Source organism: Pseudophryne corroboree, chromosome 2, assembly GCF_028390025.1.
Source record: "Pseudophryne corroboree isolate aPseCor3 chromosome 2, aPseCor3.hap2, whole genome shotgun sequence".
Lineage (NCBI taxonomy): Eukaryota > Metazoa > Chordata > Amphibia > Anura > Myobatrachidae > Pseudophryne > Pseudophryne corroboree.
The window spans coordinates 509,499,551-509,526,281 of NC_086445.1; the positions used below are offsets into that span (position 1 = coordinate 509,499,551).

General features: G+C 46.1%; 1 protein-coding gene across 3 annotated transcripts in view; it reads right to left on the minus strand.

Annotated features, from left to right (window-relative positions):
- The window catches only part of LOC135031779 (uncharacterized), a 935,328-nt gene that overhangs the window by 892,875 nt on the left and 15,722 nt on the right, over positions 1-26,731 (minus strand). For all 3 annotated transcript variants that reach the window (XM_063954034.1, XM_063954035.1, XM_063954033.1), the window contains exon 2: positions 20,306-20,412. In XM_063954034.1, coding sequence (XP_063810104.1) covers positions 20,306-20,410 — 105 coding nt within the window. In that variant the 5' untranslated portion in view covers positions 20,411-20,412. The remainder of the gene's footprint in view (positions 1-20,305; positions 20,413-26,731) is intronic.

The following is a 26,731-nucleotide window of genomic DNA, read 5'->3' on the forward strand; positions in this document are numbered from 1 at the left end:
GGTGCCTGCCCTGCCAGAGGTCCGAGAGGTACCTGCCCTGCCAGAGGTCCGAGAGCTGCCTGTCCAGCCCCAGGAGGGGGCTCTGCCTGTCCAGCCCCAGGAGGGGGCTCTGCCTGTCCAGCCCCAGGAGGGGGCTATGCCTGTCCAGCCCCAGGAGGGGGCTATGCCTGTCCAGCCCCAGGAGGGGGCTATGCCTGTCCAGCCCCAGGAGAGGGCTCTGCCTGTCCAGCCCCAGGAGGGGGCTCTGCCTGTCCAGCCCCAGGAGGGGGCTCTGCCTGTCCAGCCCCAGGAGGGGGCTCTGCCTGTCCAGATTCCAGAAAGGGTAGTTGATGGCCTGTCACCAAAAGGGTCATCAGACCCTGAAGCTCTGGGAAAGGTTCCAGTTTTTGTGTCCAGTTCTGGAGCCCCAGGTGGGGCATCTGATCCTGTAGCCCTAGAAAGGGCATCTGATTCAAGTTCTAGTGTTAAACATCGTGCCTCAGAGTTGATTTCCAGTGTGAACACAGCTTTCTCGGACTGTATCCAAAATGCCTCCAAATACTATCATGTCGCATCTGGTAGCTTTAGTTCCAAGAAAGATCTCCATTGTAATACTCCAGGGAATATTGTCTTTGAAGGAGATCTTGCTCAATTCCGTGCCCTGGCTCGTCAGTATCTCATATACATCGAATCAGACTCGTCAATCAGCATCACTCCTGCCAATGCAGTTAATTATTTCCTCAGATCCTTCAGAGGGGAAGCTTTGGACAGGGCCAAGCCCTTCATCAAGTCCAAAAATCCATTGCTCACTGATCTTCCTGCCTTCATTAAAGCAGTACAACAAAGATTCACCCCAAAATCAGACTGTCCAAAGTTATCTATAGACTCAAATTCTGTCGTATCTATTTCCAGTCAAAGTCTGCCTGTTCCGGTCCATAAAGTTAATTTAACTGTTCCTGTTAATGAGTCTTAATGTCTTGCTGATCCTAAAGAAAAATTTCCTGCCCTACCGGTTCCTGGAAAGAACCTTAAGTTTCGTAAGTCTCAAGTAGGGGCTTCATGTCCTGTTGGTCCTGAGAAAGTTCTTCCTTCTGTCAAGCCTGAAAAGAAAGTCCGGTCTATTGGTCCAGCTAAAGACTCTCATTCTGTTGATCCTGACCAAGACCCAGATCCTATTATCTTTAATGGGAGGTTGGAGCAATTTCGAGATCTGTTACTTCAAGTTCGGGAATTGGGTCCATGCCTTTCCTCTGATGCTGAGATAATTCTATTTTGGGGCATGGCCTTCAAGGGGGAGGCTCTGGAATGGCTTAAACCACTCATCTCTTCCAACGATCCTGTTCTTCAAGACTTGAAAGCCTTCAGTAATGCTGTTACTAAAAGATTTAGTGGTCCTGAAATAGATTTTTCTGAATGTTCTGGGAGTCCTGCCTTGTCCACGAAAGAACCTTCTATTACTGAAGTCGGATCACCTTTGAGGAACCAGCGCACGAATGACTCTTCATCTCACAAAAACTGCATCCTTTCTAAATCTTCTCCAAAACAACAAACCAAGTACATAACTTCTGGCTGTATGTCATTCTCCTCTCCATACAATTGGTCCTCTGAAAATTCCTGTCATAGGAACTCGTCATCTGCTCAGTCTGTCAAGTTTTTATCTCCTGCTAAGAAAGCTGTGGTTTTGCCATGTGACGTTGACTCCAATTCGGATTATGACTCAGTAGCTGAAGAAGCTCTGTTACTGGAGTCGCCTGTAAGCTATGACAATGTCTTTATGCTTCCAGTGGTAAAACCAAAACGGTCCCGTAAGAAGAAGCATCGTCGGAGATCTTGAATTTATGATTTTTCTCTAAGACTTTTTGTTTCCCTTAGTCCTGTTTGGGTGTCCGGAGTCCACCCTGAAGGGGGGGGGGGGTACTGTTAGGATTCTGTTCAGTATGTTTCTGGTGTCAGCTGATACATCTGTGTGTTCTGTTCCTTTGGCTGTGTACATGCAGCTCAGCAGGTGCACAGGGTTTGTAATTAGAGTTAACACTCCCAGTCTGGCCTTGTTCATTGGTTAGTGTGGCTGTTAAAAACCAACTAGCTGAGTTCTCCGACGCCGGTGATATTATACTACTTTCCTGTCTGAACTATCTGCTTTGTCTGGTGTCTTAGTCCTAGCTCCAGTTCATGCCGAGAAGCCCGGTCAGTTAGTTCATGTTATCCAGCAACTCCTGTTCTTGTTCCAGGACTACCTAGCTAAGTATTATGGACTTTCACTGTGCCCTGTGGATTCTCTAGTATTCATTACTTGTGTTACATGTTACTATGGACTTCCTCTATGCCTGCTTGCTGTTCTGCTTTATTGTACAAGTCCTGCAATCTGAGTTCCGTGGATTATATTACTCTGGTTCCTTGTTCAACTACCTCATTACTCTGCTGCAAGTCTCAGTCTGAAAAACCATTTACTCTTTGCTCATATTGTACCCTGGATTGTTACTGTGATTCCTCTGCCATACCTTATTATACCACTGCTATAATAAAGTACTTAGTATTCCTGCACTTCTGTGGACATTCATTACCTGCAACGGTGATTGTGATACATTCTAGTCCTTATTCAAGTCCTGGCTCTTAGCTGTGTTATATTACTCACCTGCTGTCCATAATCAGTGTAAAGTGTGGTACTGCACATTCCAGTATTAAAGGGAGAGTCCATAGTCTGCTAAAATAAGATTTTACTCACCGGTAAATCTATTTCTCGTAGTCCGTAGTGGATGCTGGGACTCCGTAAGGACCATGGGGAATAGCGGCTCCGCAGGAGACTGGGCACAACTAAAGAAAGCTTTAGGACTACCTGGTGTGCACTGGCTCCTCCCACTATGACCCTCCTCCAGACCTCAGTTAGGATACTGTGCCCGGAAGAGCTGACACAATAAGGAAGGATTTTGAATCCCGGGTAAGACTCATACCAGCCACACCAATCACACCGTATAACTCGTGATACTATACCCAGTTAACAGTATGAAATATAACTGAGCCTCTCAACAGATGGCTCAACAATAACCCTTTGGTTAGGCAATAACTATATACAAGTATTGCAGACAATCCGCACTTGGGATGGGCGCCCAGCATCCACTGCAGACTACGAGAAATAGATTTACCGGTGAGTAAAATCTTATTTTCTCTGACGTCCAAAGTGGATGCTGGGACTCCGTAAGGACCATGGGGATTATACCAAAGCTCCCAAACGGGCGGGAGAGTGCGGATGACTCTGCAGCACCGAATGAGCAAACTCTAGGTCCTCCTCAGCCAGGGTATCAAACTTGTAGACTCTTGCAAAAGTGTTTGAACCCGACCAAGTAACAGCTCGGCAAATTTGTAAAGCCGAGACCCCTCGGGCAGCCGCCCAAGAAGAGCCCACTTTCCTCGTGGAATGGGCTTTTACAGATTTAGGGTGCGGCAGTCCAGCCGCAGAATGTGCAAGTTGAATCGTGCTACAGATCCAGCGAGCAATAGTCTGCTTAGAAGCAGGAGCACCCAGCTTGTTGGGTGCATAAAGGATAAATAGCGAGTCAGTTTTCCTGACTCCAGCCGTCCTGGAAACATATACTTTTCAGGGCCCTGACTACGTCCAGTAACTTGGAATCCTCCAAGTCCCAAGTAGCCGCAGGCACCACAATAGGTTGGTTCACATGAAAAACTGATACCACCTTAGGAAGGAATTGGGAACGAGTCCTCAATTCCGCCTTATCCATATAAAATACAGATAAGGGCTTTTGCATGACAAAGCCGACAATTCTGATACACGCCTGGCCGACGCCAAGGCCCACAGCATGACCACTTTCCACGTGAGGTATTGTAGCTCCACGGATTTAAGTGGCTCAACCCAATGCGACTTCAGGAAATCCAACACCACGTTGAGATCCCACGGTGCCACTGGAGGCACAAACGGGGGCTGACTATGCAGCACTCCCTTAACAAAAGTCTGAACTTCAGGCAGTGAAGCCAGTTCTATTTTGGAAGAAAATCGATAGAGCCGAAATCTGGACCTTAATGGAACCCAATTTTAGGCCCATAGTCACCTCTGACCGTAGGAAGTGCAGAAATCGACCTAGCTGAAATTCCTCCTTTGGGGCCTTCCTGGCCTCACAGCACGCAACATATTTCCGCCATATGCAGTGATAATGGTTTGCGTTCACTTCTTTCCTAGCTTTAATTAGCGTAGGGATAACTTCCTCCGGAATGGCCTTTTCCTTCAGGATCCGGCATTCTACCGCCATACCGTCAAACGCAGCCGCGGTACGTCTTGGAACAGACAGGCCCCCTGCTGCAGCAGGTCCTGTCTGAGCGGCAGAGGCCATGGGTCCTCTGAGATCATCTCTTGAAGTTCTGGGTACCAAGCTCTTCTTGGCCAATCCGGAACAATGAGTATAGTTCTTACTCCTCTCCTTCTTATTATTCTCATTACCCTGGGTAAGAGAGGCAGAGAAGGGAACACATACACCGACTGGTACACCCACGGTGTTACCAGAGCGTCCACAGCTATCGCCTGAGGGTCCCTTAACCTGGCGCTATATCTTTGTAGCTTTTTGTTGAGGCGGGACGCCATCATGTCCACCTGTGGCCTTTCCCAACGGTGTACAATCATTTGGAAGACTTCTGGATGAAGTCCCCACTCTCCCGGGTGGAGGTCGTGTCTGCTGAGAAAGTCTGCTTCTCAGTTGTCCACTCCGGGAATGAACACTGCTGACAGGGCTAACACATGATTTTCCGCCTGACTTAGGGCATTGTAAATGGCCCTTAGTTCCAGAACATTTATGTGTAGGGAAGTCTCCTGACTTTTCGATAGGCCTTGGAAGTTTCTTCCCTGTGTGACTGCCCCCCAGCCTCGAAGGCTGGCATCCGTGGTCACCAGGACCCAGTCCTGTATGCCGAATCTGCGGCCCCCTAGAAGATGAGCACTCTGCAGCCACCACAACAGCGACACCCTGGCCCTTGGAGACAGGGTTATCCGCCGATGCATCTGAAGATGCGACCCGGACCACTTGTCCCACAGATCCCACTGGAAGATCCTTGCATGGGACCTGGCGAATGGAATTTCTTCGTAAGAAGCTACCATCTTTCCCAGGGCTCGCGTGCATTGATGCACCGACACCTGTATTTGTATTAGGAGGTCTCTGTCTAGAGACGACAACTCCTTGGACTTCTCCTCCGGGAGAAACCCTTTTTATCGTGTTCTGTGTCCAGAACCATACCCAGGAAAAGTAGACGCGTCGTAGGAACCAGCTGCGACTTAGGAATATTCAGAATCCAGCCGTGCTGTTGTAGCACTTCCCGAGATAGTGCTACTCCGACGAACAACTGCTTTATAAGGAGATCGTCCAAGTACGGGATAATTATTTCGGCCATTACCTTGGTAAATACCCTCGGTGCCGGGAACAGACCAACGGCAACGTCTGGAATTGGTAATGACAATCCTGTACCACAATTTTGAGGTACTCCTGGTGAAGAGGGTAAATAGGGACATGCAGGTAAGCATCCTTGATGTCCAGTGATACCCTGAAATTCTCCAGGCTTGCAATAATCGCCCTGAGCGATTCCATTTTGAACTTGAACCTTCGTATATAAGTGTTCAAGGATTTCAATTTTAGAATGGGTCTCACCGAACCGTCTGGTTTCGGTACCACAACATTTTGGAATAGTAACCCCGGCCTTGTTGAAGGAGGGGTACCTTGATTTCACCTGCTGGAAGTACAGCTTGTGAATTGCCGCCAGTACTACCTTTCTCCGAGGGCAGCCGGCAAGGCTGATGTGAGGTAACGGCGAGGGGGAGTCGCCTCGAACTCCAGCCTGTATCCCTGTGATACTACTTGCAGAACCTAGGGATCCACCTGTGGGCAAGCCCATTGGTCCCTGAAGTTCCCGAGACGCGCCCCCACCGCACCTGTCTCCACCTGTGGAGCCCCAGCGTCATGCGGTGGACTCAGAGGAAGCGGGGGAAGATTTTTGATCCTGGGAACTGGCTGTCTGGTGCAGCTTTTTCCTTCTTCCCTTGTCTCTGTGCAGAAAGGAAGCGCCTTTGACCCGCTTGCTTTTCTGAAGCCGAAAGGACTGTACCTGAAAATACGGTGCTTTCTTAGGCTGTGAGGAAACCTGAGGTAAAAATTTTTCTTCCCAGCTGTTGCTGTGGATACGAGGTCCCAGAGACCATCCCCAAACAATTCCTCACCCTTATAAGGCAGAATCTCCATGTGCCTTTGAAAGGCAGCATCACCTGTCCACTGCCGGGTCTCTAATACCCTCCTGGCAGAATGGACATTGCATTAATTCTGGATGCCAGCCGGCAAATATCCCTCTGTGCATCCTTCATATATAAGACGACGTCTTTAATATGCTCTATGTTAGCAAAATATTATCCCTGTCTAGGGTATTAATATTATCTGACAGGGTATCAGACCACGCTGCAGCAGCACTATTTATGCTGAGGCAATTGCAGGTCTCAGTATAGAACCTGAGTGTGTATATACAGACTTCAGGATAGCCTCCTGCTTTTTATCAGCAGGCTCCTTCAAGGTGGCCATATCCTAAGACGGCAGTGCCACCTTTTTTGTCAAACGTGTGAGCGCCTTATCCACCCTAGGGGATATCTCCCAACGTGACCTATCCTCTCCTTTTTAGAAATTACCAGTTTCTTATCGGGGGAACCCACGCTTCTTTACACACTTCATTCACTCATCTGATGGGGGAACAAAACACTGGCTGCTTTTTCTACTCCAAAAATAAAACCCCTTTTATGTGGTACTTGGGTTCATGTCAGAAATGTGTAACACATTTATCATTGCCGAGATCATGTAACGGATGTTCCTAGTGGATTATGTATATATCTCAACCTTGTCTACACTGGAGTCAGACTCCGTGTCGACATCTGTGTCTGCCATCTGAGGTAACGGGCGTTTTTTGAGCCCCTGATGGCCTTTGAGACGCCTGGGCAGGCGCGGGCTGAGAAGCCGGCTGTCCCACAGCTGTAACGTCATCCAGCCTTTTATGTAAAGAGTTGACATTGTCGGTTAATACCTTCCACCTATCCATCCACTCTGGTGTCGGCCCCACAGGGGGCGACGTCCCATTTATCGGCCTCTGCTCCGCCTCCACGTAACCTTCCTCATCCAACATGTCGACACAGCCGTACCGACACACCGCACAAACACAGGGAATGCTCTGACTGAGGACAGGACCCCACAAAGTCCTTTGGGGAGACAGAGAGAGTATGCCAGCACACACCAGAGCGCTATATAATGCAGGGATTAACACTATAACTGAGTGATTTTTCCCCTAATAGCTGCTTGTATACACATATTTCGCCTAAATTTAGTGCCCCCCCTCTCTTTTTAACCCTTTGAGCCTGAAAACTACAGGGGAGAGCCTGGGGAGCTATCTTCCAGCTGCACTGTGAAGATAAAATGGCACCAGTGTGCTGAGGGAGATAGCCCCGCCCCTTTTTCGGCTGACTTTTCTCCCGCTTTTTCATGGATTCTGGCAGGGGTAATTTATCACATATATAGCCCTGGGACTATATATTGTGATGATTTGCCAGCCAAGGTGTATTATATTGCCCTCAGGGCGCCCCCCCCAGCGCCCTGCACCCATCAGTGACCGGAGTGTGAGGTGTGCATGAGGAGCAATGGCGCACAGCTGCAGTGCTGTGCGCTACCTTGTTGAAGACAGAAGTCTTCTGCCGCCGATTTTCCGGAACACTTCTTGCTTCTGGCTCTGTAAGGGGGCCAGCGGCGCGGCTCCGGGAACGAACACCAAGGTCGGGTCCTGCGGTCGATCCCTCTGGAGCTAATGGTGTCCAGTAGCCTAAGAAGCCCAAACTACCACCAGTTAGGTAGGTTCGCTTCTTCTCCCCTTAGTCCCTCGCTGCAGTGAGTCTGTTGCCAGCAGATCTCACTGTAAAATAAAAAACCTAAAATATACTTTCTTTCTAGGAGCTCAGGAGAGACCCTAGTGTGCATCCAGCTCAGTCGGGCACAAGATTCTAACTGAGGTCTGGAGGAGGGTCATAGTGGGAGGAGCCAGTGCACACCAGGTAGTCCTAAAGCTTTCTTTAGTTGTGCCCAGTCTCCTGCGGAGCCGCTATTCCCCATGGTCCTTACGGAGTCCCAGCATCCACTTAGGACGTCAGAGAAACTTTAATTCTGCTAACAATGTGCTCAAGTTATTACAGTATTCCCCAGTCAAGTCTGGTTAACCATTTCTATGTCACTGTGCATCTGCCTGCACCTCCAGTAGTTATCCTCTCCTTGTAATTCACCTGCCAAACATTAGAGGCAGGTGAATTGTAACAGTCATCATTTATCAATTCTCCTAATTCATTTTTTAATGGACCTATATTCTCCTTTTTTAACCTTTTACCATTTATGTATTTAAAAAAACTTTTTAGGATTGGTTTTACTCTCTATAGCAATTTGCTTTTCATTTTCCATTTTAGCTGCTCTTATTGCTTTTTTGCGTTTCTTTTTACACTCCTTGTAATACTTGAAAGACTCCTCCTTTCCATTAGATTTAAATGCTTTGAAAGCCCGCTTTTTTTTATCCATTTCTGCCTTAACCTTCTTGTTAAGCCACATTGGTTTGAGTTTAATACTGCTGCGTTTACTGCCCATGGGAATAAAGTTATGAATATTGCTATCCAGCAACCCTTTTAAAACATCCCACATTTCCGAAGTGTTCTGGTTATTAAACAGAACCTCCCACTCTATGCCGTTAAGTGCACATCTAAGCATACTGAAATTAGCCTTCCTAAAGTTAAAAGTTTTGGCGGAACCCCTGTAGCTATGTTTCCTGAAACTGATGTTGAATGTGATCATATAGTGATCACTGTTACCCAAAGTCTCCCCAACTTTAGTGTTTGATATAATGTCCACATTATTAGTAATTACTAGCTCCAGGGTAGTTTTACCCCTAGTTGGGTCCTCGACTAATTGAGACAAGTAGTGATCCCTAAACATATTTAAGAACCTGCTGCCCCTCGCTTTAGCACATGAATCGTTACTCCAGTTTATATGCGGGTAATTAAAATCCCCAATGACAAGGATGTCCCCCAATCCCACAGCTGTTTTGATTTTCTGCAATAGTTGTTCTTCCTCATGTATGCTAATATCCGGCTGTTTGTAGCACGTGCCTATGACTAGTTTTTTTGCATCAATTATTATTATTATTGTAGTTAACTAGTTTACATGATGTAACACTGTACGGCTGCCAGTACACATTATGCCATACAGAATCCCCAATTCACATTATGACATAAAGTGTACCTAGTTCATATTATGCCACATTACAGTGCCCTCTGTTCATACTGTGCCCCATAACAGTGCTCTCCAGGTCAAATTATGCCACATTACAGTGCCCCTGTTCATATTATGCTACACTAGAATGCCTCTATTTCATGTTGTGCCACATTAAAGTGCCCAAGTCCTTATCATGTAACATTATAGTGCCCTCCACATTACACTGAGCATATCAGATTATGCCACATTACAGTGCTCTCCAGTTCAGACTGAGCCACATTACAGTGCCATCCTACCATTCTAACATCCACTACACACTTCTCTCACTAAAAATGTAATGTCACACAATTCAGGCTGGGCAATGGCTCAGACCCAATTACTTAGCAGGAAAATCTGGGAAATGGGTATGCAATTTAATAACATAAGTCCAGGTCCCCCTAAGCCTCTGGGTCGCATAGCAATGGCACCCCTTGTACCCACTATAGTTACGCCCATGATTTTGGTTCCATTTCTAAGTCATGCAGCAGCACATCAGATAAAGTTTGCTTTATCCATTGTTTCTATATTAAAAACTATAAATCAGAGGGAGGTGTCTGAAGTGGTAAGTGTTAGCTGAAGTTGTTATTTGGGCCTTACCTGAAGATGTTAATCAAATTCTTTTTCAGAAGATATAAATCAAAGTCCTTATCAGAAGATGTTGTTCAGCGCCTTATTAGAAGATGTAATCCAAAATCTTTATCAGTAGTCATCTTCCAAAGTCGCTTAAATGAAGCAGGAATCCTTTATATAGTGCTGTGACCTAGATTGTGACATCACAATGCATACAGGCAGCAGCTAGAGATGGCTGCAGCTTAGATCAGCTCTGTAGGGTTACCACCTCATCCCTTTATTTCTGGACACATATTAATTACACAGGGGGCTAGATGCGTCATCGCTTGAAGAGTGATAAAATGGAGAGAGAAAAAGTACCAGCCAATCAGCTCCTAACTGACATGTCACAGGCTGTGTTTAAAAAAATGACAGTTAGGAGGTGATTGGCTCATGCTTTTTCTCTCTCCATTTTATCACTTTCCAAGCGATGATGCATCTAGCCCAGGTTCTGTGGCTGGCTGGCTTCAAGACTCCATTTCACCTGGTTTTAATCAGCCACAGAACCTGTGTAATTCATGTGTCCAGAATTAAAGGGATGAGGTGGTAACCCTAGGAGCCCCTACCTGCCACATTTATATAACAACAGTAATTGTTTGTGATGGCTGCTGCGTCCTTGGTGAGTGCAGCTGCTGCTGCTGCTCATGGGACACATAAGTCCTAGCTTTGTATCCCACAACCAGAAGAGGATGGAAACTCAGTTGGTACAAATGCAGAGGACAGTTATGACTATTGTAAGGTTTCTACAATGCCTGGTTCTTGTATTACATCTCATTGTGTCACCCATGTTGCTCCATCAGTAGGGTCACAGATGGTACATTCACCAATGGCACCCCTTGCAGCCACTATAGGTATGTCCATGCCTGACAGCAAAAGGTTAGCAGCAGATCCTTTACATCCTAAGAGTTGCGAGGAACAGAGCCTATCCCTGTGGCGCATAAGAAGTGAATGGATTGCTTTAGAGAGCCCTTCACTACATCTTTGGGCACCATGTGCACTACTGCACTGCGCTCTCTGCTGACAATGCATGCTTGAATGGTAAGTGCCGGGGAGGAATCCTACGGGTATCTCTCTCGGTTACTTTTAACAATGTGTAGTCCATAAGCTACAATGAGCTAGAGCCATCTCCACATGGCATTAGCTACCAGGGCTAAGTTTGGTAAATTCAGCTAAAAAGCAGCCCCCATTTAAACCTATGGGGCTGCCTTTGTAAGCAAAATGGTTCCCCATACATACATTTGTAGATATATTCCAAATAATAATTTATAAAAAGACCTCAAACGAATTACTGAACATTTTTTTGCAACATAGCAGGGCGCATTTTCCTACTGGAAGAGGCCACTGGCCTCAAGGAATACTGTTGCCATAAAGGGTGTACTTGGTCTGCAATAATGATTAGGTAAGTGGTATGTGTCAAAGCAACATCTACATGAATGCCAGGACCAATCCTCGATACGCACACAGGTACTTAGAGTGCCCCTGAACTTAAACCTCCAGCAGTAGGGGCTCACACAACAGTCTAAAGACCGCTGAATAAAGGACTGGACTATTACGGAGGATGAAGACACATGGAAGCATGGAGGATGAGGTCTGAGCTGGGTTGGAATCTCTGCCCGGGCAGAGGAGGCACTGTGTAGCCGGTATGCAGGCACTGGGTAGATGGTAATGTTACAGTACACTGGCAAGACTCTAGCAGATGGTGAGCAATACAAATTATGGCTGGGAAGCTCCAGCCATTCAGGATTCTAACAGGTGGTAATAGGTTAGAAATGTAAGATACAGCTGATGGTTGCGGCTCCAGTCGTACAGGGTTCCAGCAGATCACAGCAGGCTAGGAACGCAGGATGTAACTGAAGGTTGCGTCTCAAGCTATATAGGACTCTGGCAGATGATAGCAGGCCAAGGTATACAGACTATAACTGAAGGTTTCGGCTCCAGTCGTACAGGACTCTGTCAGAAGACAGCAGGCTAGGTATACAGAATGTAGCTGAAGTTTGCGGCTCAAGCTGTAAAGGACTCTGGTAGATCACAGCAGGCCAGGTATATAGAATGTAGCTCAAGGTTGCGACTCCAGCCGTACAGGACTCTGTACAGGAAATTGACAACCCCATTGAGGAACATGCCCCAGTGGATACAACCCCATATATTTAGACACTGCATCCCTCTAAACCTCTCCAAACACCAGCAGTTTATTAAAAATGTGCCCCAATGCCTTTTCAGGATTTGCAATATATAGTAAGACATCATACGCGAAAGCGGATAGTTTTACATCCGCCTCCCCTATTATTATGCCTTTAAAGTCAGGCCACGATTGGACGATACGAAACAAAGGTCCAATACATAGATTAAATAAAAGAGAGGAATGAGGACACCCCTGGTGAGTGTCTCTATGCATTTGTATCGGCTCTCCTTTTACCTCATTCAATAACAGAGCTGTTAAAGGTTGGGAATGAAAATATTGAATCAACCTAATAAACGAAGGATCAGATCCCCTCCTCTACAAAATAGCGAATAAATGCGGCCAAGCCACCATGTCGAATCCTTATGTGTGTCCAGGCAAAGCAACATAGGATGTCATGACTAGTTCCTGTTATCACCGCACGTATGGCTAAATGTATCACCCTGACTGAATGCCTTCCACGCACAAAAGCAGTCTGGTGTGAAGTTAACAAGTCTGGCAGAACCTACTGGTAATTATTTTGGATAACATTTTTAAATCTGTATTCAAGAAAGAGATTGGACTATACGAGTCTTCTAACAGAGTGGATTTTTGCCCGCTTAAGGTATGAATGTCGTGAAAACTTCTGTAAAACACGGAACAAATTGGGAATCCAGCAAAATCTCATTATACAATTCCAATAATTTAGGAGTCAAATCAGATTTTAATAATTTATAATAAATACCTGAAAACCCATCAGGACCCGGGGATTTATGAGGAAGCAAGTTAGTTATGACTTTATGCAATTCCTTCTCCGAGATGCCACTTCATAAAATATTCTGTTATTCTTGTGTCAATGTGGGAACTGAGCAGCAGAAACCAGTTATTCCTGAAGCTCCTTTCCACCGGGAAAGGTTGATACAGAGTAGTGCATACTTGCTGACCTGGCTGATCACTCTTCTTGGAGGGGGCAGCCCGGTCGTTGTAAAGGGGGTGTAGCTGGCGGGTGCTGGGCCTGATGGGGGCCTGATTGGCTTGAAGATGGCCGTGCCAGGGGCGTGGCCTTGAGAATGAGCCATCATGGCTCCGCCCCCACTCTACAGTGCCGAGGAAACAGGCACTGTAGAGTGGGGGGCGGAGCTATGATGAGGCGATTCAGTGCAAATTGCATCATCGGCCGCCCACTTTCACTAAAAGGTGAGTGTGGGCCAGATCTGGGACATTTGCCTATCTTTTTGGGGGGTCGGGAGGGTCAAATGATCTTCGGGAGCCTCTCGGCTGTTTCGGGTGCATAATCAAGTCTGGAGTAGTGTAATAATTGTGAAAATGGAACAATATATACTTAGAAGTAACATAAGTTGAAATCAGTATGTAATACCGATGGCCGGGATGCCGGCCGTCAGTTTACCGACAGCCGCATCCCAGCCACCTGGTTGCCTGCAACGGGGCGAGTGCTAGTAAGCCCCTTGCGGGCTCGCCACTCTGCGCTCATCACAGGTTGTTTTCTCACTCTATGGGTGTCGTGGACACCCATAGAGGGAGGAAAACCGTAATTGTACTGCTGTGCAGGATCCCGGCGTCGGCATTGTGATTGCCGGCATCCAGTGCTGCAGTATCTTCACCATTTCGCCCTAAGTTCTATCAATTAAGGGATCATTGATAGCTGTTTCTTACAGGGTTTAGACATAAGTGCGCGTAACTTCCCGGACTATTTGCCCCATTTAGAATACATTTGTTAAGTTTTATTTAGTGTAATCCTTGCCTGAGCAGTTAGAAAATATTCAAGGAGTTTCATACTCTGAAGATAAATGTCAAGATTAGCACTAGATTGATCAGCTTGATACCGCCACAGAGCCTTGTAGTGCCCTATATTACTTAGTTGAGTCCTTTTTAAGCTTAGAGACATACTACATAACATGAGCCCCACATGACTGCCTTTGACGCCTCCCAGAAAAGGACAATGGGCCTGATTCAGAGTTGTACACTATTGCACAGCCACAAAGATGCAGCTGTGCAATACCATACAGCTTATATGCAAATGCAGCAGGAGGTGTCTGGTATAAATAGACCCTTCTTGACTGCTTCAGTGATACGCTGGTGAGTCTCCTGATGAACCATGGGATCACACTGCATGATCATCGATCATCTAAGTGACCTTCAGGTTACTCAGATTTCCATGTCGGGTCCGCAGCTGAGGTCAGCAAATCTGCATCGCCAGACGCAGACACTGACCTCGACATGCCTACAAAAGGAGGCGACATGCCTCTGTTTTGAGGAACGGACATATTCGCCGCTCCCTCCCCGCCCCAAACTCGCTCAGCTTGTCAATCAGCCTGGGGCTTAGGTAACTTGTACGCAGCTGCATAACTCCCTGAGGCATTGGAGGCACTAACCGCCAGGCTGCAGCTGTCAGTGGGGCACCAAGAAAGAAAATCTGAGTGGGCTGCTGAGCTAGGACAGATCTCTCTCCACTCATAGTAATTTGATACAGTCACTGCTGACTGCTGTCCAAGTTCACAAACCCCCTTTGCAGCCCCCTTCTGCTGAAAAGTCTTAGAATGTGTGTGATAAAAGATCAAAGCGTGTACTGTAGTGATCTACAGGTCTGCTGGTGTGTCTTATATGAGGAAAGAAAGGAAATCAGGTTTTTTAAGGAAATGCACTAATGATTATACTAAAACTTCAGGGGGGGGAGGGGGTTTCAAAGCCTGGAGACAGATAACATTATGAGAAATAATGTACCAACTAATCCGCTCCTGACTGTCAGTTTTCACTCCTAGGTTTGAATACCCCCTTCCTCCACCCAGGGCTCTATTTCCTATCATTTGCATCTACCCATCAAAAATAAAGATTCCTTATCACACAAACAGTTGCAATAAGGAATATTTATTCTCCCAGATGTACCACTGGCAAGTCGCTGGGATGTCAGCACATATGCAAGCCGGAGCCAATGGGGGGGCATCACCTATTTTGCCTCCGGGCACCTGGTATGAACTTACGCTACTACTTGTACGCCAATCTTTGGGTTAGCATACAAGTCTGAATTAGGACCAATATCATCCCAAAGTTCCAGATGATCATACAAGTAATTAGCCATAGATGTAACAAACCCATCAGTTTTTTGCTTCCAGGGTCCTTATAGAGACTGAGTAGCATTTGAAATGGAATGGTTGGGTAAGGTGTTTTCTTGTCACTGTGGCTCCACCTCCTTGATGATTTACCGGTATTCCCGGCTTTGGGTGGGATGGGGTGGAGCAATGCAAATATGCATCATCGCAAGCCCCCACCCCCTGTGATGGTTTGCCAGCATTAATGTCTTTTCAATGCTGGTGACAGGGCTGTGATGACGCAAATCACATCCAGCCTACTTCACGGTCAGTTGGTGGGATCCGGGGTACTTGCCCACATTACCAAGAGCTAGGAGACTTACCCAAATTCCGGAGCCATCAGCAACTTCCAGGAGAGTGGGCAAATAGGGGCGAGTTCACCCCAGGCTGATGATAATTTATGGCTCATGCGGTCTGAGCTGCATGCACATTTTCCAAAATGAGGAGCCAATTTTCAGTCAGATATATTCCTAGGTTTGTTCTGATCAAAACAATCATTGACTATTATGTACACTAGACTTTATATGGACATATAATTTAACAGTGGGACAGTATTAATAACTATATATATATATAATCGTTGGTTGGACCGGAACTCCTCCCCTCATACAACAACTGGACCCCGGTGCCCTCTGGAATAAATGGTATATACTCCTTTTTCAAACAGCAGCGGCACTCAGAGGGATTTGAAACAAGACAAAAGTGTATTTCACATCAAAACGATTCACAACGTTTCGGGGCTCACACGCCTCTTTGTCAATGTGGGTTGGGTTGTGATTGGTTAGTAAAGCTGTCCGAGAACGAGTCTCAAATCTGCAGCTGATGCGATAAAGGAAGCTTTCTAGTATTTCCTGAAGGAAATTTGACTTTGGTGCTGAACTGAAACCAGTACAAATTGACCTGCAGAGGCGGATTGGCCATAGGGTTTACAGGGAAGATTCCCGGTGGGTCGGCGCACCCGTTGGGCCTGTTTTGTTTGAGGACATGTGGTCCTTTTTATAGACATAATGAATAAGATGCTAAATAATTTGCATATATGAAAATGACTTTGCCACTTAGCCTGTGATTGCAGATGATCTAGTGTATGCTCTGTCTGCCTGCTTGGCTATCATATAAGATTGAATGAATAGTGATTGGGATACGGTTGGTGTAATAAGCAAGAAAATATATCTTTCTAAAGAATGATATAGTTTCCTAAATTGTGAAGGTGTATCATATAATGTGCTCATAATATTTAATTTTATTTCTTTTTAACTTCCCCCTTGATGCTGGACATGCCCACTATCTGGAAAGTCTTGGGGGAGGGTGCTGCTGCCATGGCCCATGGCTTACACCTCTGGTGCTGCCCATGTGGGGCCACTAGTACAAATTTTTCCAGGGCCGCTTTTTGTTCCCAATCCGCCCCTGTTGACCTGTATTATGTAGGGAGAATGTTTCCTAAATATATTAGTGTCCCAAGAGCTCATATTCTTATTAAGAAATGTATCTGTGTAAAATGAAGTGTAGTCCAAAAGGCATCTTTACGTGTTTAGAAGGCAGAGCATTTATTTGTTGCTTCCATTTCTTAAAATACAATCTTTATATAAGATTGTTTTGATATTCCTTTAGTGAACAATAAAAACTTTAAAAGTATGTAGTTACTTTACAGTGACAGAAAAAGTCTCACAAGGCTCTGCTGCATATCCCTCTGAGCCACATTGTTACTTAAAATTGTAATACATGTGGAAGGTATTAGAGATACAGTTCCAAAGAATATAAAATTGTGATCCCTAAGTGGATATAAAGTGCCGGTCCAACCAACGATTGTATATATATATATATATATAGTTGTTAATACTGTCCCACTGTTAAATTATCTGTCCATATAAAGTCTAGTGTACACAATAGTCAATGATTGTTTTGATCAGAACAAACCTAGGAATATATCGGACTGAAAATTTGCTCCTCATTTTGCAAAAAGGGGAATGCAGCCCAGACCGCATGAGCCTGTGTCATTTTGTTTTTCATTTACCACCATCTGAATGAATATCTGACAAAAGCTATTTGTCCTGTTCATGTTGGATCAATCAATACATCAACGTAAAATCTGCTGTTAATCTGAGCTTAACTGCTCTTATGTGTGGTTCTGTAAAATAAATGTTATTTATTTAAAGGAGTTTGTGTTTTACAAAGACTTTTAGATTACTGGTACTATACAGCTGTCTTACACATTATCATCATTTGGTTGTTATCAAACACCATTAGTGCCCTCAGAATTGTTTTTCACATCCCTTCTTCAAGTCCCTTGCTAGCGGGGGGCTCTTCTAGAGGTGTTGCTGTCCATTCGCTCTAGCGCAGTTGGGTATATTGTGTTTTATATATATATATATATATATATATATATATATATATATATATATATATATATATATATATATACACACACACCAGTGGCGGTTCTTGCCACGGGCAAGCGGTACTTTTGCCCGGGGCGCCGCCTTCCGGAGGGCGCCGGCGCCATCTGGAGGGTGCCGCACCAGGGCAAGATCCGCCACTGTGCCCCCCGCAGTGCCCTGCTGTGCCCCCCCGCTTTGAAGGGAACCAGACGCGTAGCGTCTAGTGTCCCTTCATTGAGAGGACCTTAGTTGTGCGGTGCACGATGACGTCATCGCGCACCGCACAGCAAAGGTCCTTTCCATGAAGGGAAACTAGACGCTACGGTCTAGTTTCCCTTCGTGTAGAGGACCTTTGCTGTGCGATGCGCGATGACGTCATCGCGCACCGCACAGCATAGTGGCACAGACACTAGGGGTCATAATTGACCTCTAGTGTCTATGCTGTTCTATAGGAGAGACGTAATAACGTCTCTCCCATAGATCGAAGAGAAGAGAGAGGGGAGAAGAGCGGTGCCGCCGGCGGAGGGGGTCTGGATCAGGAACGGGGATGGTAAGTATTCTTTTTATTTATTTATTTATTTTCTTGCAGCGTCGTGACCACGCCCCCAATTGAAGCCACGCCCCCATATTTTGCCCGGGGCGCAACAACTCTTAGAACCGGCCCTGATACACACACACATACACAGTATATTTACACAAACCGTTACAGAATTAAGGGGAAGGGTGGGGGGCTGGACTACACACCTTAATTGTAAACATAACAATTATTATAAACTCTTAGCACATCTGCCCAAATATGCATGCCCAACTGCTACAACAGAGTAAACTTTGGAATCTATTCAGGCTGGATCGCAATTGGTGATCCAAACCGCAAAAATGACTAAGATGATGCGGGCGTATGCGCAGTAAATGCGAACGCCTCTGCCTGTCAATCGGTGTGGGAGGGGGGCACCAACGATCGATCAGTTTCTGGGGGCGGTGGCAGTCAAACAAGGGTGTGGAATGGGCGTGATCGGGGGGGGTCTGCGTGACGTCACACGCAGCCGCTCCGATCAAAAAGATGGCAGTGTCCTTCCTGTCATCGCAGCCAGGCTGCGCTGGCAGGAGGCTTCTTTACTTTCTGCGTTCATGCTGAAATTGCGGTGGAAACTGGTTGCAGGGGGCAGGCAGCGGATAGCATGCCCTGCGATGGGCGGCCCCCAGCATGCCAACAAAAGGATTGCAACTTCTGCTAAAAAGCAGAATTTGCAATCCTTACTGAATAGGGTCCTTTATCAGGTATAGTTTACATTCTCGGATTCACATATTTGTCCTATATTTTACAATCCTCCTCCACTTTATGTTCTACCATTGCCACCTAGTGACCAAAAATGATTTCTGCATCTTTTCCTCCTGATACAGAGTTGTAGATTCAGCTGTTCTATTTTTGCATATATCATTGCCTATGATCTAACCTCTGTCATAGAGCCTAATTGACGTTACTTCTTTTTCTGTAAACACTGTACTGCTAAACTTCATTTGTGGCTCTTTATATCCACTTAGGGATCACAATTTTATATTCTTTGGAACTGTATCTCTAATACCTTCCACATGTATTACAATTTTAAGTAACAATGTGGCTCAGAGGGATATGCAGCAGAGCCTTGTGAGACTTTTTCTGTCACTGTAAAGTAACTACATACTTTTAAAGTTTTTATTGTTCACTAAAGGAATATCAAAACAATCTTATATAAAGATTGTATTTTAAGAAATGGAAGCAACAAATAAATGCTCTGCCTTCTAAACACGTAAAGATGCCTTTTGGACTACACTTCATTTTACACAGATAAATTTCTTAATAAGAATATGAGCTCTTGGGACACTAATATATTTAGGAAACATTCTCCCTACATAATACAGGTCAACAGGGGCGGATTGGGAACAAAAAGCGGCCCTGGAAAAATTTGTACTAGTGGCCCCACATGGGCAGCACCAGAGGTGTAAGCCATGGGCCATAGCAGCAGCACCCTCCCCCAAGACTTTCCAGATAGTGGGCATGTCCAGCATCAAGGGGGAAGTTAAAATTAAATAAAATTAAATATTATGAACACATTATATGATACACCTTCACAATTTAGGAAACTATATCATTCTTTAGAAAGATATATTTTCTTGTTTATTACACCAACCGTATCCCAATCACTATTCATTCAATCTTATATGATAGCCAAGCAGGCAGACAGAGCATACACTAGATCATCTGCAATCACAGGATAAGTGGCAAAGTAATTTTCATATATGCAAATTATTTTGCATCTTATTCATTATGTCTATAAAAAGGACCACATGTCTTCAAACAAAACAGGCCCAACGGGTGCGCCGACCCACCGGGAATCTTCCCTGTAAACCCTATGGCCAATCCGCCTCTGCAGGTCAATTTGTACTGGTTTCAGTTCAGCACCAAAGTCAAATTTCCTTCAGGAAATACTAGAAAGCTTCCTTTATCGCATTAGCTGCAGATTTGAGACTTGTTCTCGGACAGCTTTACTAACCAATCACGTGCAAGGTAAAATATCACAGTTATATCCTCAAGGGTATCTTAAATATGTATTTATAGTTGTCAACAGCTGATTTGATTTTCCATTCTGTCCAATCAAATCCATTCTCAACACCCTCTTTTAGGGCTTTGCAGGGAAATTAATCTGTTAAATACTGTATAATGATACAATCAGCTTTTTCAGTTTGCATAATGTTTTGTACAACACAATACAAGTTTAATGTGCATACCTTATGCCATGGACTTCCTGGTAACAATGTTTCATGAGAGCAAAAGTCCAACCATGGCTCATTCTGTCTGTCGGAATTGTTGTATTGATCAAGAGTCATATCCATTCCTGATAATATACAACATATAATCATGTAAGCAACAGGTGGTACAGCAACTTCATAAAAAATACTGTACACAAATCCAAACATTAGTAAAATAGGAACTAGGCACAAATGGGTGTGGCAGTGTCATATTGGGTTGGGTCTCATCTCACTTCCTTTGTCGGCATGCTTAGCTTCTAAAGCGCTACAGTATGCCGCCTTCTCATAGAGAAACACCTATTACTTTACACACTGGAAGCACTGCTGCATGCAGCAAGTAATATACCTGAGAGATAACGTTTACTATATCGCCCAGTGTGTATGTGTGGCATACTGGAATATTAACAGATATTGGAAAGTTCCAAAAGCCATTTAATTCTTATCAGTGAGTGGGGGAGTTTTATGGCCCCAAAACCAGTTCTGGCAGACCCTGCCACATGTAGGGGTTTAGGACAGGAAGTGCAGGGGGATTTTAGCAAAAGGAACAAAGCACAGGACAATTCAGTGTGAGCGGAGGACTGAGATGGAGGGCACAGGCTAGTGTCCAGGAGAAACACAGTCTGGGGACTGTGGAACAAGCATGGTACTCCACAGTCCCTGGCATTATGGAACAGCATGTAGGTGCTGCTAGGAAGAGCAAAAGATATCCAGATTTGCAGTGTGAGAGCAGCTACAGCATGAACAATCAGTGGAAGAAATAAAGGGGATCCTCACCTTCAGGGATACCCAAGAAGCAGGACGGGAGGTGTGAGTCTGCGGGAGAGGATGAGTTGGGTGAGTGGTAGGAACCACGTTTGGCGGAAGGCCCCCAGTAACGTGTCCATGAGAGATCCCGTTTAGATAGAGCCCCTAGCGAATGGGGGAGAGCACATTGAAATGAATCTCAGTTTGCGGATGCCGCACTACTGATTCCCAGAGACCGCGCTGGTATGTACTGTACTGTAATGCTGTCACATCATTGTTTATGCTGTTATTGCCAGTGAAGCAAATAAAAGGAGATGTAACCTGATGTAACCCATATGAATATTACGCTGGAGAAAAAAACAAGGTGTTAAATGTTATTGTCGTGATAACTCTGACTGAACTGTGAATAAACTGCTTGCTTATGTGATGAAACGGCCTGGCGTGCAATGCTTTTAAAAACACTGATGGACCTGGGCCCACCCGGCTATCACATATGCAGCTGACGATAAGCGATGTGCGGCCCCGCGGGATGTTAACGACCTTCGGTCTCAGATGCACATTCAGCTCAATTTGGGCTCATCATCCAAAACTGCATGCTCCGACCGCCCGCGGCATGACGTCACTGTGCGATATCACTAGCAATATTGCACAATGGGGGTAATTCCAAGTTGATTGCAGCAGGATTTTTGATAGCAATTGGGCAAAACCATGTGCACTGCAGGGGAGGCAGATATAACATGTGCAGAGAGAGTTAGATTTGGGTGGGTTATTTTATTTCTGTGCAGGGTAAATACTGGCTGCTTTATTTTTACACTGCAAATTAGATTGCAGATTGAACACACCCCACCCAAATCTAACTCTCTCTGCACATGTTATATCTGCCTCCCCTGCAGTGCACATGGTTTTGCCCAATTGCTAACAAAAATCCTGCTGCGATCAACTTGGAATTACCCCCAGTGTGTATGCCCGCCGTTGGGCGGCTCAGGAGGGGAAACACTAGGCGATGTCACTTACCGAGCACATCCCCTAGTGTGTATCTGCCTTTAGCTTCATGATATGTATTACATGAACAAATAGATTTTTATACTTACGTAAGTACTGATTTTATGCAATTTTATTTTAGTAAACTAAGAGACTACAATTCACGGAATGGCACACAATCACTTTATGGCATTTCACCATAGCACATTATTAAGACAGTGAGGCATTTTCACCAATACTCAGCAATTGGTGCCGATATTTATAGTTTCTTACAAAAGCATATCGCAGATAAGATATGAAGTATCATCCGAGTATCATAAAACTACATGCAGGGACACGGGCTTCGATAGTAATCACTTCTAGTTATGGACCCTGGCCACACTACTGTGCATCAAAGCACGCATGCACATATGGAGATTACCGGGGAGGGATCCCTCTGATCCCCCACCCAAAAAAACTTAGTGCAACGTAGCATATAGGCTACAGTGGCTAATGTCATGTATAGATTGGTATGTTTCACCATTTAGTGGCTCCACAGAATCCTATGGGGGTTACTTTTGCAAATAAAATGGAAGGACCGTTACCATATCTATGAAACAACCACTTACATTCTGTGAGACTGTTACAAATACAAGAAACTCTGAGCCTTTCCTGGCTTTTCTGTAAGCACAACACTACGTGGCTGATTCAGAGTCAGACGGATCTACAGTATGTGTAAGGATGCAAATAGTGAGTTTCACCATACAGGGTATAAGGAGATTTATGGTAGACTTACCATTGTTAAATCTCTTTCTGCGAGGTACACTGGATTCCACAGGGAATAACATCGGGTGTAGAGTTGGATCATGATCCGAGGCACCAACAGGCTAAAGCTTTGACTGTTCCCAGGATACACTGCACGGCCTCCTCTATAGCTCCGCCTCCAGGCACTGGAGCTCAGTTTTGTTAACCAGTCCAATGCAGTAGCTGCGTCAGGGTGGGCGCCCTGTGGAATCCATGTACCTCACAAAAAAGAGATTTAACTATAGTAAGTCTACCATAAATCTAGTTTTCTGCAGCAGGGTACACTGGTATTCCACAGGGAATAACAACGGGGAAGTCCTAAAGCAGTTCCTCTTGGGAAGGGATGCACTATAGTGGGCACAAGAACCCGGCGTCCAAAGGAAGCATCCTGGGAGGCGGAAGTATCAAAGGCATAGAACCTGATGAATGTGTTGACTGAGGACCACGTAGCCGCCTTGCACAACTGTTCTGTGGACGTGCCACGGCGGGCCGCCCAAGACAGTCCATCCGACCGAGTAGAATGGGCCTTGATAGCAGCAGGAGCCGGGAGCCCAGTCTGCGCAAAAGCTTGTGCAATCACCATTCTAATGCATCTGGCCAAGGTTTGTTTATTCGCAGGCCAGCCACTTTTGTGAAAACCAAAAAGTACAAAAAGGGAATCTGACCTCCTGATAGAGGCAGTCCTCTCCACGTAAATACGGAGAGCCCGAACCACATCCAAAGATCTTTATTTGGAGGACAAACCAGAAGAGATTAAGGCCGGAACCACAATCACCTGGTTAAGGTGAAAAGAAGATACCACCTTAGGTAAATAACCAGACGAAGGCCCAAGTCTAGGCCTTGTTGTAGAAAAGCCAAAAGTCTGGAAGTTTTGAAAGTATATGCATCATAATTCTTAGCAGCACACCATGTGAAGTAAGAATTCCAGACCCTGTAATAAATACGATCCGAAGCTGGTTTATGGGCTTTAAACATAGTTTGAATGACCACCTCAGAGAATCCTTTTGCTCTCAGGAGTGATGCTTGAAGAGCCACGCCGTCAAAGCCAGTCTGGCCAGGTCTGGGTAGAAACAAGGGCCCTGAATGAGGAGGTCTGAGCGTTGAGGAAGTAGAAGAGGACGCTCTATCGGGAGACCCTGCAGGTCTGAGAACCAATTACATCTGGGCCACGCTGGAGCGACTAGAAGTAGTATTCCTTCTTCTTTCTTGAACTTCCGTATTACTCGGGGCAGGAGTGACACCGGAGGGAACGCGTATGGCAGCCGAAAGTTCCATGGAATTGCCAGTGCGTCCACGTACGCTGCTTTAGGATCAGGTCTACATCTGGTAGGCCCCACTTGTCCACTAGGAGTTGAAAGACTTCCGGATGAAGACTCCACTCTCTGGCGTGCATGTCCTGACGACTGATGAAGACCGCTTCCCAGTTGAGGACTCCCAGAATGAACACTGACAATATGGCTGGCAGATGGCGTTCCGCCCATTGGAGGATTTTTGACACTTCTAGCATTGCCATGCGGCTTTGAGTGCCGCCCTGATGATTTATGTATGCCACTGTGATGGCATCCTCTGATTGTATTTGAACAGGCCTGTTCTGTACCAGAGGCAGGGCCAGTGTCAACACACTGAACACTGCCCGCAATTTCAGAATGTTTATCGGGAGGAGAGATTCCTCCCTGGTCCACCGACCCTAGAGAGAGTATTGCTCGATCACCGCGCCACAAACCCGCAAACTGGCATCCGTTGTCAGGAGGACCCAGTTGGAGATCCAGAAGGGACGGACCCTGCTCAACTGTTGGTCCTGTAGCCACCAGCTCAGTGACAGACGAACCTCTTGAGTCAAGGAGATCATTTGCGACCTGATCCGATGAGGCAGGCAGTCCCTTTTGGAAAGGATTAACCTCTGCAGAGGGCGGGAGTGAAGTTGAACGTACTCTACCATGTCGAAAGCCGACACCATGAGGCCCAGTACTTGCATCGCTGAGTGTATCGACACTCTCTGGCGAGAGAGGAAGCATCTGACCTTGTCCTGAAGTTTCAGGACCTTCTCCGGAAACAGAAACAGTCTTTGGCTGTGTGTGTCTAGCAGCGCCCCCAGGTGCTCCGAGCAGGAACCAGCGAGGACTTCTTCCAATTGATGAGCCACCCATGGGCTTGCAGGAATTGGACCAACATCTCCAGTTGACTGAGGAGGACATCTTGGGAGTTCGCCAGAATCGTCAAGTCGTCCAGATACGGCAAGATTCTGATTTCCCGACGATGGAGGAAAGCCGCCATCACGGCCATGACCTTGGTGAAAAAATCCTAGGTGCCGTAGCCAGTCCAAATGGCAGAGCCTGGAATTGAAAATGAAGGTTGCCAATAGCAAACAGCAGATATTGCTGAAGCAAAATGGCAATAGGTATGTGCAAGTAAGCATCCTCTATGTCCAGGGATACCATATAGTCCTCGGGTTCCATGGCCAGCACAGTAGAGCGCAGGGTTTCCATATGGAATTTGGACACTCTCACAAACTTGCTCAATGATTTGAGGTTGAAGATAGGCCGGAAAGACCCATTTGGCTTCAGAACTAGAAACAGGGTCAGTATCCCCTGTATCCCCTGCCTCTCTGGGACAGAGGTACCGGCACTACCACTCCTGTTTCCAAGAGGAATTGTACAACCAAGTGTAGAGCCTGCGCTTTCAACGGATCGGCGGGGATAACCATTGAAAAGAAGAGGCGACGGGGATGTCTCTTGAAAGAGATTGCGTACCCGTGAGAGACAACTTCCCACACCCAGGCATCTGAATTGGTCTTTAACCAAACTTAGGCGAACTGCAGAAGTCGGCCTCCCACCCTGGGGTCCCCCAGGGGGAGGTCCGCTCCATCATGCAGCATGCTTGTCTTGTCTGGAAGCTGACGGGCGGCCCAGGATTGTTTAGATTTGGGCTTAGTGGTTTTGGAAGTACGAGTCTATCTCGGGTACACCTGACTTTTTGCTTTACTTGGAGGTCGAAAGGAACGAAACGTTTTACTCTTAGCCTTCTGGCTAGAAGGATTAGTACTTGGGAGAAACGCAGTCTTGGCCGTCGCCAAGTCAGTCACAATCTTGTTCAGATCCTCCCCAAATAGTATGTCTCCCTTGAAAGGAAGCACCTCCAAGGTCTTTTTAGAGTCCAGGTCCACTTTCCAGGACCTCAACAAAAGAATCCGGCGAGCCAGGATAGACGTAGTAGATGCCTTGGCCGTCATGACCCCTGCATCAGAGGCCGCCTCCTGAATATAGTGAGAGGCTGTGGTAATACACGACAGATATTGTCTGGCAGTGTCAGAAAAATCCTGAGGTAGCTCATCCTCAATTTCCTGAACCCATGCTTCAATTCCTTTTGCAGCCCAAGAGGGCGCCATAGTGGGTCTATGTACAGCATCAGTAAGAGCGTTAATAGGCATCCCTCCACACGCTTATCTGTCGGTTCCTTGAGTGAGGTGACAGTGGTGGCAGGCAGGTAGATGACACCACAAGACAGGTCATCAATCTGGAGAATCAGCTTGATAGCCTCCACGAGGTCAGGAACATCAACCTGGGTTGTAGATTCCTCATCAGAAGCAACTGTATCAGCGTCTGACGGATCAGTATATGCCCCATCTTCATCGGAAGCATTATCTGAAATATTAGTGGATTGTGAGGAAGAAATGGCCCGTTTAGATGACTCCTAGTCCCCAGAGGGGTACGGGGTGGACTTTTGTCTTACCAAAGTCTGACTTAATTGCTGTAACTGGGTAGACAGAGTATCCGCTCATGGCGGAATGACTACAGGGGCAATATGTGGCTGTAATAGCACGGGAGGCCCCACAGGGGGGCGTAAGACGCGTTACAAGCGTAGTCAGCATATTTGAAAAAGCTGCCCAAGGTGGGTTCT